Source organism: Drosophila hydei, unplaced genomic scaffold (assembly GCF_003285905.1).
Source record: "Drosophila hydei strain 15085-1641.00,03,60 unplaced genomic scaffold, DhydRS2 tig00008134-arrow-pilon, whole genome shotgun sequence".
In the NCBI taxonomy this organism is placed as follows: domain Eukaryota; kingdom Metazoa; phylum Arthropoda; class Insecta; order Diptera; family Drosophilidae; genus Drosophila; species Drosophila hydei.
In genome coordinates this window covers 1,961,701-1,978,462 of record NW_022045843.1, presented here as the reverse complement: position 1 = coordinate 1,978,462, position 16,762 = coordinate 1,961,701, and the positions used below count along the sequence as shown (strand labels likewise).

The 16,762-nt window shown below is 46.0% G+C and overlaps 2 protein-coding genes across 27 annotated transcripts in view; one reads left to right on the top strand and one right to left on the bottom strand.

Annotated features, from left to right (window-relative positions):
- LOC111598806 (myosin light chain kinase, smooth muscle) overlaps nt 1–16,762 on the top strand; it is a 47,265-nt gene that overhangs the window by 21,769 nt on the left and 8,734 nt on the right. For 21 of the 26 annotated variants that reach the window (XM_030225467.1, XM_030225471.1, XM_030225465.1 and 18 more), the window contains 10 exons: nt 27–1,200; nt 7,604–8,323; nt 8,386–9,123; nt 9,283–9,990; nt 10,056–10,228; nt 10,571–10,658; nt 11,413–12,733; nt 12,798–12,930; nt 14,490–14,658; nt 16,681–16,726. In XM_030225467.1, coding sequence (XP_030081327.1) covers nt 27–1,200; nt 7,604–8,323; nt 8,386–9,123; nt 9,283–9,990; nt 10,056–10,228; nt 10,571–10,658; nt 11,413–12,733; nt 12,798–12,930; nt 14,490–14,658; nt 16,681–16,726 — 5,270 coding nt within the window. Of the gene's footprint in view, nt 1–26; nt 1,201–1,738; nt 3,680–3,746; nt 4,530–4,781; nt 5,526–5,756; nt 7,377–7,603; nt 8,324–8,385; nt 9,124–9,282; nt 9,991–10,055; nt 10,229–10,380; nt 10,659–11,083; nt 11,368–11,412; nt 12,734–12,797; nt 12,931–14,489; nt 14,659–16,680; nt 16,727–16,762 lie in introns of those variants that run through there. The other 5 variants (XM_030225488.1, XM_030225486.1, XM_030225484.1 and 2 more) reach the window with 5 other exon arrangements.
- Nucleotides 14,652–16,367, bottom strand: LOC111598808. The gene is made up of 3 exons (XM_023314231.2): nt 16,137–16,367; nt 15,816–16,009; nt 14,652–15,758 (listed from the first exon to the last, which is right to left on the bottom strand). The coding sequence occupies exons 1-3, from the start codon at nt 16,262–16,264 to the stop codon at nt 14,728–14,730; spliced, it is 1,353 nt and encodes a 450-aa protein (XP_023169999.2). The 5' UTR covers nt 16,265–16,367; the 3' UTR covers nt 14,652–14,727.

The window sequence follows — 16,762 nt, the reverse complement described above, 5'->3', positions numbered from 1 at the left end:
CTGAAACTGAGTCTCAAAAGGCAAAGGTACTTGATAAGGAATCAATCGAAAAGCAGAAACTAGATGCGAAAAAGAAGAAACAAGCTGAAAAGGATGCCGAAGAGAAGGCTCAAAAGGGAGAAGTATCTGAAGTTGTTGCTGAGCAATTATCCGAAGAAAAGGTACCTGAGAGTAAGAAGCCTGAATTGAAGGATTCTGAAACTGAGTCTCAAAAGGCAAAGGTACTTGATAAGGAATCAATTGAAGAGCAGAAACTAGATGCGAAAAAGAAGAAACAAACTGAAAAGGATGCCGAAGAGAAGGCTCAAAAGGGAGAAGTATCTGAAGTTGTTGCTGAGAAATTATCCGAAGAAAAGGTACTCGAGAGTAAGAAGCCTGAAATTAAGGATTCTGAAGCTGAGTCTCAAATGGCAAGCGTACTTGAGCAAGAGCAAATCAAAGAGAGTAAACTGAATGAGAAAAAGAAGAAACAAGCTGAAAAGAAAGCCCAGCAAGTGGAAGTATGTGATGAAACGGTTGCGGAGACTAAAACACCAAAGGATAAGGAGTCGGTTACCGAAAGGGAACCGCAAAAGAAAATAGAACAAGTTGGCATATCTGAGAATGTATCTGAAATAGAAAAGAGCCCAGAGACAAAGAAGCCTGGAGATAGCGAAGTAGGAGTGCAAGAACAGCAAGCTATTGATGAACACAAGCAAAAGAGCTTGAATGAAAACATATCACATAGCTTAAGTGATACAGCAGAGAGAAGACCTGACAGGATAACATCGGAGCTTGTTGAATCTGAAGAGTCAATAAGTCTTCAAACCAAAACATATAAATCTATGGAGTCTGAGTATCGGGAAAGAAAAGAATCGCGAAGCGCTAAGCGCAAGCCAACTGTAGATCTAATGCTAACCAATCGTAACTCGGCAACCGGCAGTGATCTTAAGTTGACATGTGGAATTTCTGGTCACGATATGAGAGTGCAGTGGTTCAAGCAGAATAGTCCCATTGCTAACGATGCCAAGTACAAAATAACCTTGAATGATGGTCTATCCTGCCTTGAAATCAAATCAACAGAAATGAATGATTCTGGCATATATCGTTGCATAGCGTCTAATCGAAATGGAGAGGTGGAAACGAGCTGTCTTGTGACTATATACGAAGCACCTTCAACCAAATTTGGCACACCGCCAATATTTACACGCAACATACGAGGTAAGTGCCTTTCTTACCTATGCAACCCAGTGATTTAGTGCCCCAAATTAAAATTAACGTCACATTACAAATGTGAATCAATACAATTTGACATTAAGCACCCAAGTAAATAGGAAATAGCTACGAATATACTAAATACTATATACATTTTCGAGCTAAGTATATAGAGGTAATTGGCAAGCCAACGATTTTCCCTTTGAGCTTATCAGAAGCTAAAGATCATTTATAGTTTCATTATATTATTATTTAAGTTTAGTTCAGCACTCTATTAATAGCTTATCGAAATTCGAATGACATTTATATAATTGAGTTTACTGCCTGCATTAATTGAGTTAAACTCTGTAGCATTTAAATAGATTTATTTCAAATGATTTTTATTTTGGCAACAATTGGATAGCGAATATATAAATAAGCGTACATATATATATCTTATATATAAGGGTACATACATACAGGCAATACCGAAATTTGTCAAATTGTTTTTTTAGCATTAACAATCGATTGACAATTAGGTTTAATTCGAGAAGGAATGTCTTTTCGAATTTTTTCACCACATTGCGCACAGTCGTGAATCTTCTTTTGCCTCGAACGGACGCCTGACGTCCTAAAATATCAAAACTCTTTCGATCGAACCGTAGCGGGTTACATATATCGTATATATATATATATATATATTCATTTATACATATATACGGCTCGTACGGATATATTTTTTATCGGTTTTTCCCCAACGAATTTTCATTTACCCCCGTTATCCTGTGAAAAGATAATAAGCCGAAAAATATTAAAATGGGTGAAACGGACGGCGATATCGAGCCTCGGGGATCCGCTGAGCCGGAGGCGGCGGCAGGACAGGATACGCTGCAGGTGCCAACGCAAAAGAAACGAAAACTAAAGTCACCAACTCCAGGCAGCTTACGCGGACGCAGTGCCACTCCCATACATGGCCGGAGTCAAACGCCATTCACCTTGTATATGACGCGTCGCAGCGCCACGCCCTCGACATGGCGCAGCATAACGCCATTCCTGAAACGCGAAGAGAAGGAGAAAACTCCATTCGAACTAGGTCGGGACATCAAGAGCCAAACCACGTGCAACATTGCCGTCTTCGATCGCGCCCTGGTCATGGATATTTCCGAGTCGATGGATGTGCAAAAGCCCGTGCGTTACATAACGTCCGATTTGTCGGTTATCGATCGTGCTGCCGTAATGGATGTGTCCAATGTTGAGGTTATCTACGTAGTCGAGGAGTACGAAGAGGTCGAAGAGGAGGAGGAAATCATCGAAGAGGTTAAGCCGAAAAAGAAGGAGAAAAAACCCAGAAAGCCGCGCACGGCTCGCAAGTCCATCGATAAGGAGCAGAGTCCATCGGGTAATCTATCGGAGTCGGAAGACTTTGGAGACTTTGGCGACGATAGAGAGGATAGCGTTGATCTTGACGAGGATGAGCCAGTTAAAAAGGGCAAAAAGAAGGCTCCACCCAAGAAGAAGGAGAAAAAGGAGAAATCCCCAAGCCCAAAATTGACCTTGAAACTGGAGATGGGCGGTGGTCAGAAGGCCACAAAGAAGATGTATGATCAGCCAGCCGCTGCTGGACCCAAGCCGCCTCCAAAAAAGAGCAAGATGGTGCTGCAGATGGAGGAACAGGCCAAAGCAGCAGCCAAGGCAGCCGAGGAAGCGGCTAACCGTGCCAAGCCAAAGGGCGAGACATTCGAGGAACGTCAAAAGCGTTTAAAGGAAGAAAAGGAGGAGCAGGATCGTCTTGAAGCTGAACAGAGGGCATTAGAAGAGGCCGAAGCTGAGGCGGAAGCCGAACAAGAAGAAGACGAGGAAGAAATTCCAGAAGAGGGCGACGAGAGCACCGTTGCTCCCGATGGCGAATACAATGAAGATGATTACTTGGAGGAGCAGGATCAGGAACAGGAAGAAGAGAATGAAGACGATGTGGTTCCCGATCTAAAAAAAGAAAAGCGCCGCGGCAGCGACTCCTCCGATGACTTCGTACGACCCGATCCACATGAAGAGGAGCGCTGGCAGCGCATCGCCGCCACGGAGGGCGAAGAGTTCATGCAGCAGATGCGTAAATACAGCATTGCCAAGCGCGTCAGCGAAAAGGAACGCGATGCCGATTGGCAGCGCCGACGCGAACAGGCTCGCCTGCCCAAGTTCATTAACTTCCTCTCCGATCGCACCGTCGAGGCGGGCCAGAGCGTGCGCATGGCCTGCGCTGTCGATGGACCCGAACTCTCCGTCAAATGGTTTAAGGATGGAAGGCAGCTGGAGCGCGATGCGAATCATCGCATCATTAATAACAATAACATTTTAGTGCTGGAAGTCGTTAATACCAATATACTGGACTCTGGCGAGTACTCTTGCCAAATATTGAATCAAAATGACGAGGTTACCTCATCGTGTATTGTAACTATTTACGAAGTGTTTAAGGACGAACCCAAACCTCCCTCCATACAGTATATCAAAGGTACTTGTTCCTAGCCCTTCTTCGTTGAATCTCTGTAACTCATAGGCTTTGTCACTATATTCTATAGAGTACTACCACTTGCGCGATGATGAACTGACCATTGAGGGTCACGTGCACGGTGTGCCACGTCCTGTTGTCACCTGGTGGCGTGGCGCCTTCCAGGTGAAGCCCAGCTATAAGTTCACGATGCTCGAGGAGGCGCATGGCGTCTGCAAGCTACTCATCTATAAGCCTGGCAATAAGGATAGCGGCACCTATACCCTGAAAGCCATCAATTCAATCGGTGAGGCTCAAATCAATCAAATCGTTGAGGTGGCCAAGAATCTGCACTATCATGTGCCCGGCATATTCCATGCCCGCGATAGAATCCAATTGGACAGCTTGAAGCAGGCCAGAGTGGCCATGGATGCGGCGCTTAAGTCCAAGGCCGAATCGGATCAGAAACGTGCCGAAATCGAGGCCGAACAGCAGCGTGTACAGGCGGCACGTGCACCACCAGAGCCACTCGTACCAGCCAAGCAAAAGTTACAATTCGCCACGCAGCTGCGCGATCGTATGGCACTGGAGGGCACAACTGTGAAGTTTGCGGCAACGGTAATTGGCCCAGATCCAAATACACGCTGGATGAAGGATGACAAATGGCTAGTGATGAGCGAAAATATAAAAAATCTATCCGAAGAGGGTAAAGCCATTATACAGATCAACAATGTCACTTCGGCCGATTCGGGCGTCTACAAGTGCGTGGCCAAAAATGATCTAAGCGAAATTGAGACCTCATGCTACTTCAAGGTGTATGCGGCGCAAGCTGATGGCGACGAGTCCGAACCCATTTTTGCCCTGCCCCTGCGAGGTATTTTTACGTATCTGTATCTGTCTTTGTATCTGTGTCTGTGTATCTGACTCTACATCTGTATCTACAACTGCATCCGTTGCGTTTCGTGTTGTCTTCTTCATTTTCTTGTTACAACGCCAACACGAGCATTAGCCAAAATTCGAAACTGATTGTTTTCCAACGATCACAGTTCTCGATTGAGGTCGAGCATGTATAAAAATAGTTTGTGCTGCTCAGACAGTTGATTGAATTGTTTGATCTTCTTCTTAGATGTGTATCACTCCTCCCAAAATGATTTAATTATCGATACGAAAGTTCGAGGCAATCCTCGTCCCGTTATCTCGTGGACGAAAGATCAGATACCCGTTGTTCTCGACGATCGTGTCGTGCAAATCGAGCACTTGGATGGCGTCTGCGAGCTGATCGTTAACAAGCCAACTGTGAATGACAACGGCATCTACGTCTGCACCGCCCAGAATAAATTGGGCAGTCAGTCGACCACCCACACGGTTGTTGTCGACACCACACATTCGTCACGCCGCTCTAGCATCTTATCAGCCATGCAGGAGGATACAGGCGAGGGTGCCAGCAAATCCAAACCGAAGAAGCTGCCCAAGAAAGACGAGCCCGAAGGCGGCGAGGGCGGCTATGAGCGACGCAGCCGCATGCCCGACCCGTCACCTAAGCAAATGCTCTATTTCACGGTCAATCTATCTAATCGCTATGTAGCTGAAGGCTCTAAGGTCAAATTGCAAGCGGTTATTGGCGGACCCGAGCCGACCATTAAATGGCAAAAGGATGAACAAAACGTGCAATACGGACCGCGTATACGCAACATGAATCGCGACAGCTTGGCTGTGCTGGAGTTCATAAACGCACAGGAGGAGGACTCTGGCACCTATACGATAATAGCCCAGAATGAGTTCTGCAAGATCACCACATCGGCCGTGCTGCATGTCTATCAGCCGAAGGTCAACACCGATGTGCAGCCCGTGTTCATACGCTCGCTGAAAGGTAAGAGCCAAACGCATCTAATTTGTCTCGTCTCGTCTCGTCTCGGTCGACTGACTCGATAGCTAATTGGATCTATGAATAGATCAAAGATATTGACAATTGTGCAATGCGATTGTTTGTCGGGATTATGCAATGGCTTTGGCGCTGTATGTTGTGCTGTTGGGTTTTTGTGTTGCGTGTTTATGTAACCACTGACTACTGAAAGGCTTCAACTACGTCTACCTCCTCCAGAGACCTATCACCTGAACTCGAATGAACTTATACTGGAGACAGCTGTGCGGGGACAGCCTACGCCCCAGGTGCAGTGGTTCAAGGACAGCATTGAGATTCAAAGTGGCGGTCGCTATCAGATAATCGAGCATCAGGATGGCACATGTGAGCTAATCGTTGATCGGCCGGATAACAAGGATTCCGGCAAATATGTAGTCAAGGCGGAGAGTCGTGCTGGCAAAATGGAAATTTCTCATTATGTCCTATTTGAGGGCAAGGCTTCGCATATTGCGGACAATATTCACGGCGTGTTCCATGCGGACAAGAGCTTGATGCGGCCCAAGGAGGTGGAAAAGCCAGCTGTAAAGCCCGCTGCTGCTCCAGCAGGCGGCGAATCCGAAGCTGAAGGTGAGGAGGGTAAGGGCAAGCGTCGTGGCCGCAAGAAGGACGAACCCGAAGATGAGGGCGTATCCTCAGCCACGGATTATGCCTCCGATACGGCTAGCATGTCCAGCAAGCGACGCGAGAAGAATATTGGCATTCACTTTACCACCTCTATGAGGGATCGCGTTGTGGCCGAAGGCTCCAAGGTAAAAATCTCTTGCTTCCTGGAAGCCAAGGAACCCCAGGTGAAGTGGTTCATGAACGATGAGCCCATCCAAAATGGACCCAAGATTCGAGGACGTTACAGCGAGGGCCTCTGCCTTTTGGAGATCAACAGCGCCACCGAGGAGGACAATGGCGAGTACAAGTGCTGGGGACGCGACGAAACTGGCGAGGCATCGACCTCCTGCAGGTTAGAGGTCTATGCGGATCCAGGCACTGGTGACGTGCCGCCCACCTTTACGCGCAACATCAAGGACACGCTGCACGGCAAGATCAACGAGCTCCAACTGGATGTGCATGTGCGCGGTCTGCCAACGCCATCAGTGTCATGGTACAAGGACGGCGTAAAGATTGAGAACAATGAAAAGTACCACCAGGTGGATCACGATGATGGCACATGCGAGCTGTTCATCAGTCATCCAAAGCCAGCCGACAGCGGCAAATACGTGTGCCAGGCTGAGAACCGCGAAGGCCAAACGGAAATTGTTCATATGGTCACTGTGGAGCCGCGCGTTCGTGTACGTCCGATGTCGCCACCCAGAGAGGGACGGCCGCCACCCAAACCAGCTGGTGAGGATGAAGAACCAGCTGCTGAAGGCGAAGCAGCTGAAGGTGAAGTGGCCGAGAAGAGAGTCCGAAAGCCCAAGAATGATGATGAGGAGGCGACTAGCTCCAGGCGCGAGGTCCCCATGCCGCCAGATCTAAAGAAGCGTCTCTATTTCCGCAACTTCCTAGCCAATCGTACCGTCAAGTCGGGCAGCAATGTCAAATGGATGGTGAACATCGATGGACCCGAGCCAACGGCTAAATGGTTCCATGGCGATCAGCCAATTACCTTCGGACCCAAGAGCAAAATGTCCATGCAGGATGGCATTGCTTGGCTCAATCTCGTGGGCGTCACAGAAGAGGACGCTGGCGAATATACGCTGCGTGTCCGAGGCTCCGAAAATGAAATTGTTAGCACTTGCAACCTATTCGTTTATAGCACGGGTAAAGTTGAAATCATCCCACCCACTTTCACAGTGGGCATCAAAGGTAGGCATCTGCGTAACACTGGGTAACTATTTGTCTATTTGTCTGTTAATGTGACACCAAGTGCGTCCAAGTAAGTGTTGATGCTCATAGTTGTATGTATCTCGACTTAGGTTTGCTGTAAGCAAATGTCCTTAATACTAGAATAGAATAGAATGGCCCATCCCATATTTTATGTTGTCCTTGTCTCATTCTGTTTGTGGCTGTCTTTTTGTGTGTACAACTTTCAGACGCATATCATTCCCAAGACAATCGCCTTACGCTCGAGTGCAAAGTGTCGGGCAGTCCCAAGCCAAACATTTACTGGCAGCGAGACAATACACTGCTGCCCCTAGATACGGCGAAATATGAGTTCGCTGAGCTTAGTGACAGCATCAAACAGCTGACCATCACCTCCTTTGGCAGCGAGGATACCGGACTGTACACCTGTTATGCAGAGAGCGAGAATGGTCAGATGAAGATCAGCAAATTCGTTCAAGCCTCCGATTATGTGAGACAGCGTGCAGTTGATAAGAAAACCGTGGCCGATCAGCCTCCACAGACTGTTAAGCAAGCTGACTCCACGCAAGGCGCATTGAGTGAGAATGCAGCAGCTGTGGCCAAGGCCAAGGCGAGGGAGGCCAAATTGCGGCTCAATCTGGAGACCAGTCTCAAGACAATGACAATTAGCAGCGGAAACAAAGCTCAGCTAATTTGCTATGTGACTGGCTTCATTGAGGACGTGCACTGGCTAAGGGACGACGAGCGCATTACGAAGGACGCACGCCACAAGATTTACAATATCAACGGTGCTATCAGCCTAGAAATTTACGATGCCCGTGCCGAAGACAGTGGAAACTACAGATGCGTGGTCAGGAACAGCAAGCAGACAGTGGAGAGCATGGGCCAGCTAACTGTACTAGATGAGACGAGCGGTCGACTGCCGCAAAGCTTTGTGGAGGGCATTAAGAGTAAGTCTTATAGGATTTTTCTCTATTTCCCCTTTACTAACTTTACTATAATTGCTTTCCAGAATCCTACGATGCACAGCGCAATGAGATTGTGCTTAGCTGTCAGGTCCACGGGCGTCCCAATGTTACCTGGATGCGCGATGATCATACGATCTGCAACAATCGCTATAAGATTGTGGATGAGCCGGGCGGTGAACGCAAACTGATCATACGCAATCCCATATCCTCGGACTGCGGCATCTTTGCCTGCTATGCCGAGCATCCGGACCACATTGACTCGATCAGCACGTGCATACGAGCAGCTGACTTAAAACGTCTCATTACATACGAGCATGAAAGTGTGATGCTCTCTCAGTCTCAGTCACAGCCTCGTGAGCTGGCGGATGAGTACGCACGTCCTGCTACCTATGTAAACGGCAATGGTGACTTACAACGCGCTGGGAATCGCATCATTCGCAGCGTCGTTCAGACCAAGCCACTGTTCCACAGTTATTTGCATGATCGCACCATATCGGAAGGTTCCAATGTGCGCTTCCTGTGCACAGTTTCTGGCGATGAGAACACACACATCGAGTGGCTGAAGAACCATAAGCCACTACCGAGGGATACGCGCTACCAGACAGTCTATCAGAATGGTGAGGCTTCGCTGGAGATCTTTGCCGCAGTGGCAGATGACAGTGGAAATTACACCTGCTCGGCCATCAACGACTTTGGCGAGAGCCTAACCCATGCGCAGCTGCGCGTCTACAAGCATTTCAGAGAGGCATCTATGCCAAGTACATTTGCACAGCCAATTCGAGGTATTCCACACAGCTGAGGACGAGCAACACGCGCAGCTGTCCACACTAAACACACGCCTGCATACAGTATACCTGCTGTTCTAACCGCTTTCGCTTGTCAAGATCTCCTCAGTGATCCTATTTATTAATCATACTATTTCATATATATTTTGTTCACAGACACGTATTCTCTAAATGAGAATGAGTTGGTTCTGGATTGTCGTGTGCGTGGCCAACCGCATCCAGAGATCCAATGGATGAAGGGCAACGAGATTATTAATAATGATGATAAATATCAGCAAATTGATCAGGCCGACGGTTACTCCAAGCTGATTATACGCAATCCCGTTGAGAAGGACTCTGGCATATACTCCTGCATAGCAACCAACGAGGGCGCCCAGAACAAGATGACCCATCAGGTGGACTTTGTGGGACGCGAACGTTTCACTCTGGAGAAGACGCACGGTTTCTTCCATCGTGATCCCAACAAGCCACACTTCCTGGCCCCTCTGGGCAATCAGACCGTATGCGATGGCGGCACCGTCGCCATCTCAGCTGAGTTCATGCAATCGAGCACACCCATTGAAGTCAAATGGTATCGTGGCCGCAAAGTTGTGGAGGGTCCAAATGTTAAAACTATGAACGAACGTGGCATCTACACGCTGGCTATCATGAACGCCACGGCTGAGCATGAAGGCACCTACACTTGCCTCGCCTCGAATGCCTTCGGACGCATTGAGTCAAATGTCAACATCGATGTCGCTGTCGGTGTTGAGAAGAGCGAACGACCACCCCTCTTCCTGTCCAGGCCTGAAACTGAAATGAAGATCGCCGTCGGCGATCCGTTCTCGCTGTCCTTCCGTATTGCGGGTGATCCGAAACCGAAACGTAAGCTCTTCTCAAACGTATCAACTCTTGAGCTTCTTCATTTATATTTTGCTTGGCATTCACAGTGGTGTTCATGAAGGGCACCAAGGATATAACCCAATCGGACCGGGTTAGCAAAGAGGTATCCGATGACTACACCAGATTTACAGTGCAAAAGTCGCAGATTTCCGACTCCGGCACCTACTTCGTTGTTGCACGCAACGACTTTGGCACGGACAGAATATTCGTCACAATTACAGTACGTACTGCCTACGAAGACTTGTGTTGTGTTACTTGTTATCTGCTGTCTGCTGTCGCTGTGCCTGAATGTCTTGCTATTGATCTAATGCTTTTGCTAACTAACCTTTGCTATTCTCTTTCTCTCTCTCTATTTCTTTATGCTTTTTCTAGATTAAAACGCCCAAAAAGAAAGAATAAAGCTTATTTCAATTATATTTATATATACTCTTTGCGCAAACTTAAACGCCTCCCTCTAAATGCATCAAAAATATTTATGCTCTAAGTCTACTTTCCCGACTCTATGTGTTCATTCAAATAAACAATAATATCGTTCTGACTACAAAAATAAAAACTTATATAGGTTAACCCGCGCGCGCGCTCTGAAACCCCAACGCAACCACGCTGGGGCCAACCCCTGGACAGTTACAGTGAAACTTCGTATTTCAGAGGTGAGTAGCCTTTTGGAAGTGTTCCATTCCGTTGTTTGTTCTCTTGGTATGATAATCTTGCTGTGTGCCATAAAGTTTTTGACTCGGAATCCCATGTCTCTGTTCCATTTGTTCCATTCCAATGTTTCTTCTCAGTGTGCAGTTATCCCAACTCAGTTTACTGACTCTAAGTTCAAGTTTTTGTTACATATCTGAGTATAATAGTCATTTGTGTCCGTGTTCCATTCCACTGTATCTTCACTTTGACCAGCAGCCTTTCACCTGAAGACTGTACTTTTAGATGTTCTGCCATTCCATATGTTCTTCATATGCATTTCTCTCCCATCTATTTTGTCCGTTGTTATACCAAAAAAATTACGTGTTTCACTTTAAGATTTATCTCAAGTATTATATATAGCGCATGGACTTGCCAATATATTTTGCAGATCGCCTCAACTCCAACTTGTTTGCCTTCTGTGCCGTTAATCAAGAAACTTCTCAAAAGCAATTTCCTGTGAGATTCAATGATTGTCCAATACATAAAGAAATTATCCGTGTATTTAACTTATCTTTTGTTAGTATTTCTGAACGATTGACTTATTTACTTATTTTATTATGGTATACAATTAGCGTATTATATAAAGCACAACAATCCAGCTTATACATTTACGTAGTCGAAAAAAGAAAAAAACGAAAATAAAATATATATTTCTCCGGGGCGTATTGTGTTTGATTTGAACTGCCAAAAGATATATTTAATTGACAATTCACACAGATCCACCTGGCTGTATATCCACGGAGCCGCTGGTCGTTGACTCTGGACCCACCCACATCTCGTTGTCCTGGGGCAAGCCCGTCAGCGCCAACTCGGCGCCGGTCATTGCCTACAAAGTGGAGGCATGGATTGTCGGTCATGAGGGAGGCGCTTATTGGCGCGAGTTAGGTCTAACGCCCATTAATTCCTTTGATGCATTCAATCTGAAACCAAACGTCGAATACCATTTCCGTGTGACGCCTAAAAATCGCTATGGCTGGGGACCGGCAGTTCAGACTAGCTCCCCGCTGCAAGTGGGCGGCGTGGAGTGCCTGCCGGAGTTTGTCAAGATACTGCCTGGCCAAGTGAAGGCGTTGCTTGGCTCCTCCTTTACGCTGCAGTGTAATATGCGTGGAGCGCCGCGTCCAAAGATCACCTGGTACAAGGATGGCATACAGCTGAGCAGCAGCTCCGATCGTGTCAAGATACGTCAGATTGGCTCCACCTGTGCTCTCACCATCTCTACAGTTAGTGAACTAGACTCTGGACGCTACACCTGCGAGGCAACCAATTCCAAGGGGCGCGTCTCTACCTTTGCTCGGCTGCAAGTCGTCTCTGATCCACGGCTATACGAGGCAGACTCGAGACTGAAGGAAATTGCACATGGACGCCATCCAGCTGAACTGGGAGAATCGCTGCCCATTTTCACAATGCGCCTGCGCGATCGTCGCGTACAGGTAACCTATCCGGTGCGCCTCACCTGCCAAATTGTGGGCTATCCCGCACCGGAGATACTCTGGTACAAGGATGGCCAACTAATCAGCTCTGATAGACGACATCTCATTACGGCCGAGGGTCAGTTCTATACGCTGGAAATAGCAGCCACCTTGCTAGACGATAGCGGCAATTACACCTGCACAGCCAAGAATGAACTGGGCTCTGTCTCCTGCCACAGCTGTCTGGTGGTAGACAAGGGTATACGCGCGTACATTTCACCCGACTTCTATGTGCCACTTGATCCGTTCTATGTGTTCCGCGAGGGCACCGAAATCCGCCTGTCCACCAAAGTGGAAGCTTATCCCGCTGTGGGCGTCACCTGGCATCGCAATGGCATGCGTCTGCGCCCCAGTCGTCGCATATCAGCCACTCTCGACTCCACGGGCTATGTGGAGCTAATCATTGCCGAGGCTACGCCACGCGATGCTGGCATTTACGTGTGTGTCGCCTCCAATGTGGTGGGCAAGGTGGAGACCATATGTCGTGTGGCCATCGAAGAGAACGAAGCAGCTGCAACAACGCAACGCGCACTCGATATACCCAGCATTAAGACTGGCGACATGCCGTGAGTATTCCGTCCAGAAATTGCGGGAAACTCATTTGATTTACATTCTGAAACTCTGCTGCAGTTACTCCAAGGAGCCGCTGTTCGTCGTGAAGCCACGCTCGAGCGAAGCATACGAGGGCGACAACGTCATCATATTCTGCGAGGTGGTCGGCGATCCCAAGCCCGACGTTGTCTGGCTGCGCGATTTTCTAAATGTGAGTATCTATATAATATATATAGACATATAGTATTCAGTCAAGCAGTGACGTCAGCAGCGGCAGGTTCCAAGCGCTTGCGCAGCACCACGTTGCTTGAGTCAGTTGCATACGCGGCGCCAACAAATGTGGGTCGTAGTCGTCGCGTTCGTATCTCGTTGCAATATCATAAAATAAAATAAAATAAAATATTCAAGTGCAACTGCGCCAACGTCAAATAGAACTACCAAACAGTCTGCCTTAGCTAGTTCTGTAGGCCCTGCTCGTACTCACATTCAGGAAATACAATTTCCATCTTGATTTCCGTACAATTTACATAAATATATATAAAGTGTTAACCATTTGCAAACAGTTACAGTGCAAGCGAAATGCCAACTTGCAACAGTTGTTCGTGCGGATAAATTTCGAAAATGATATAGTTCTTCAAAAGATATATTATAAGACAACAATTGATCCGAATTAAACGAACAAAGTGTTCAAAAAGTACAAATCCAAGATTTGGCAAAAGGTAAAGATGCTTAGGCAAAAAGTTAAATACCTGCCACATATGCTAAATATATCCTAGATAAGATATGAACAACCTGATGAATGAGTTACCTAAGTAAACATCACTTTGACGTAGTTTAACAAAGAGTCACACACACATGAGTATAGTAAATAATTAATGACTAAAAATAATAACAACTATAACTAATTACATTTATTCATCACTTTATAGTAAACCCGTTATCAAACCGCAACTTAAAAATACATTGAATAACACTGGCTTTTACTATATATAGAACCCATATACGCATACGAATTCTTATCAAAATTATACTATGTAATGCCCATACTTTACATGCGTGACTATATTGTAATGCCCCTTTCCCAAAGGGGACAGAACAATGCAGTTTTTTAGCTGCAACAGCAGCGTCTGTTGCTTACTCGAATTACCTGTCACCTGCGTCACACGTAGCGCAGTCAATCGCACTCGTTATACAATTAACACACACACACACAGGCACACACATGCATGCTGACATATGTAGATATATAGACATGGGCAGTTTAGTTCTTATAAAGCTGATCTGCTGTCAAACGCTAATTCAAGTTCAACCCATATCAAATAACATGATTGTACAAACAATTACGACTGTTAGCCAAAGCCAAAAAGGCAAAAGCAACAGCAACAGAAACGAGCAAAAAATTATTAGCCAACAATCGTGCCGCTGTTCGTACCAAGGAAGCAGGAGGTCAGGGTGGGCAACCCAACACACTACTAAACACAAACAAACAGCAGCAACACACTCGTACGAGTTCCAGTTACCAGTTTTCCTATTGACAGTCGCGAAATTAAATTTTGTGCTTATATGGCCATAAGCTGTGCACAACAACAACAATAACAACAGCAGCAGCAGCAACAGCTGCAATGCATATATCATGAATAAAGAACATACATATAAGAGTCACATGATTCATTCATTCAGTGATCTGTGACGATCCTTATGGCTGCAGTTTATAGCATTCCAAAGTGTCAATTAATAAAAACAAATTATTTATTATTTCTTTAATTGCAGCCGGAGTACTACAAGGACGCGCCACACTTTCGACGCATTGGCGAGGGGCCGGAGTATCGTTTGGAGATACCCAGCGCCAAATTGGACTTTACCGGCACTTACTCAGTTATAGCCAGCAATTGCCATGGCGAGGCCAAGGCTGTAATATCATTGCAAATTTACGCCAAAGGTGAGTCAAGTGATTCCTTAAGAAGCTGTTACCAAGCCAGCTAGCTGTAGTTATATTTATTGCTCTTGCTTATAATGCTTGTGGATAAATGCTGATGAGACGCGGGTAGACAACTTCCTTCCAAAATTCATCGGCGGTGCCTAACAAACTGGCCACAAACTCGGGATCGGCCTGTACCCAGACGTAGTGTAGAGCCCCGTTCGTTTCGAACGTGGGGCTAAGCACGCAGTACAGCGCCTTCTTTACGTTGGCTAGAAACATTTGCGTTTGTATCTGTGCCATGTATTTGGGTGCTATGGATTCGCGGGCCTCGAGATACTTCTCAAAGTCCTCCTCAGTCTTTGGTGATTTGATTTCAACAATATGATCATCCGTAATGCCATCGGGTGCGCCACACAAATAGGGATAGTTTTCGTGAAGCAGCAGACCACATTCCAGATATTCTTTGTTTTCTAACTTTTCGGTTTGTTTCAATATGAAACGCTTGTGTTGCTTCTGCTGAACACGATCCTCGATGTCCTCGTCGCGTCCTTTGCAAAAGAGCATATTAAAGATCTGTTCGTCCTCCTCCGGAGCTTTGCGTGTGGCAATCATGTGAATCATAGAACAGCGTATACGCATGTATTGCGCTTCTATCCAAAGCTTTGATTTGTACTGCCTTTTGGTCACTTCGCTGAAACTTTCGAAGAGTCCACTTTGTGCCTGCAGCTCTAGATGCTGTATAAAACTTTGCACATCATAAATGTTATATTCCGCTGCTTTCAACAATATGTGATGTATGAGTATCGACTCGAACTCGTCTGTTGTTTCCACGCACTGGCGATACAGCGCAGAATCACGTCCGCAGATGGCGAGCTCTTCGAGCACAGATTCTAGAAATGCATGGTCTTTGTCCTCGCTAGAGCAGGGTACATCCTCTTCACTTTCGGACTTCAAATCTTGACTGGGCACCATGTCCTTTATGCGCATTGCCTTTGTGGGTTCCGGTTGAACAAGCGCTTCCAGCTCATTGCCCCAGAATTCTATTACAGCTGCAGGCTTTTTATCTGTACTCTTATTGTGCAGCCAAAAGACAAACGCCACAACATGCGGACAAACAGCTAAGCAAATAGAACGAATTATTAGTTTTATTCTCATTTAATTTTAAATCTTCTTACCAACTCCTATGCACAAGCTGCACTGTCCATCCGCTAGAGAATTTGAATCTTCCATCACCTTAACGGCTACATTGGCATGTGTTTCCGTATTGGCGAAGTCTGAGGCAGAGAAAACCAAAGCCTTTATTTCACATAGCTCGGGCTGCCGGCGCATGTGTACATAGTCTATTAACAAATCGTTGCTTTCTGAAGAGCTAAAAACAATATTTTACCATTAGCTATTCCTATACATCTATTTGCATATAAACAGATATATAAATAAATAACTGTATATATGTATGTTTCTGTGTGTTGGTGTGTTTGTATAAAGGCGGCACTCACATTTTGTTGTCTGTGGCTGTTGCAAAAAAATTAAACACCATTCCACTACTAATAACGGGTATGCTGTGTATGTCTGCTTTGCGGAAACCCGGTTCCAAGTCCATGGGTACTATGATTAGGCCACGCATTTGTATTTATTTCATAAATTTACACTTGGAGCAAACGCGTCGCCCAATTTAGCCGACACAACAAACACAACAGGCTGCTCTGAAGAGTTGCTATAAATAGCGGCAACCAGGGCTGAAACATATAACTATAAATTAGCGCTAGCTCACCACGCTCAGTGCTCCTCAACTGTTTCGTAGATATATATTTAAATTGCGTAAATGATTCACGATTATTTTAGGGATATACTTATAGCAGTGTATATATATAAGGTATACATACTTTCAAATCCGTGTGGGTGTACGATCTGATCGATCTAATGGTGTGTATGTGTGCTTTACCATAAAGTATCGGTAGCTAACGTCGTTCAGCAATGCTCAACTGTTACGTAAATCATAAAAAAGTGCGCCAAACTGATTTTTAATTTTTTTTATCACAGATATACTAAAAGAAAATCGCATGGATAAAGTTCACACGCGACATGGGTAAGTGTACGATGTCAACTAAAGTGGTAAAGTGCA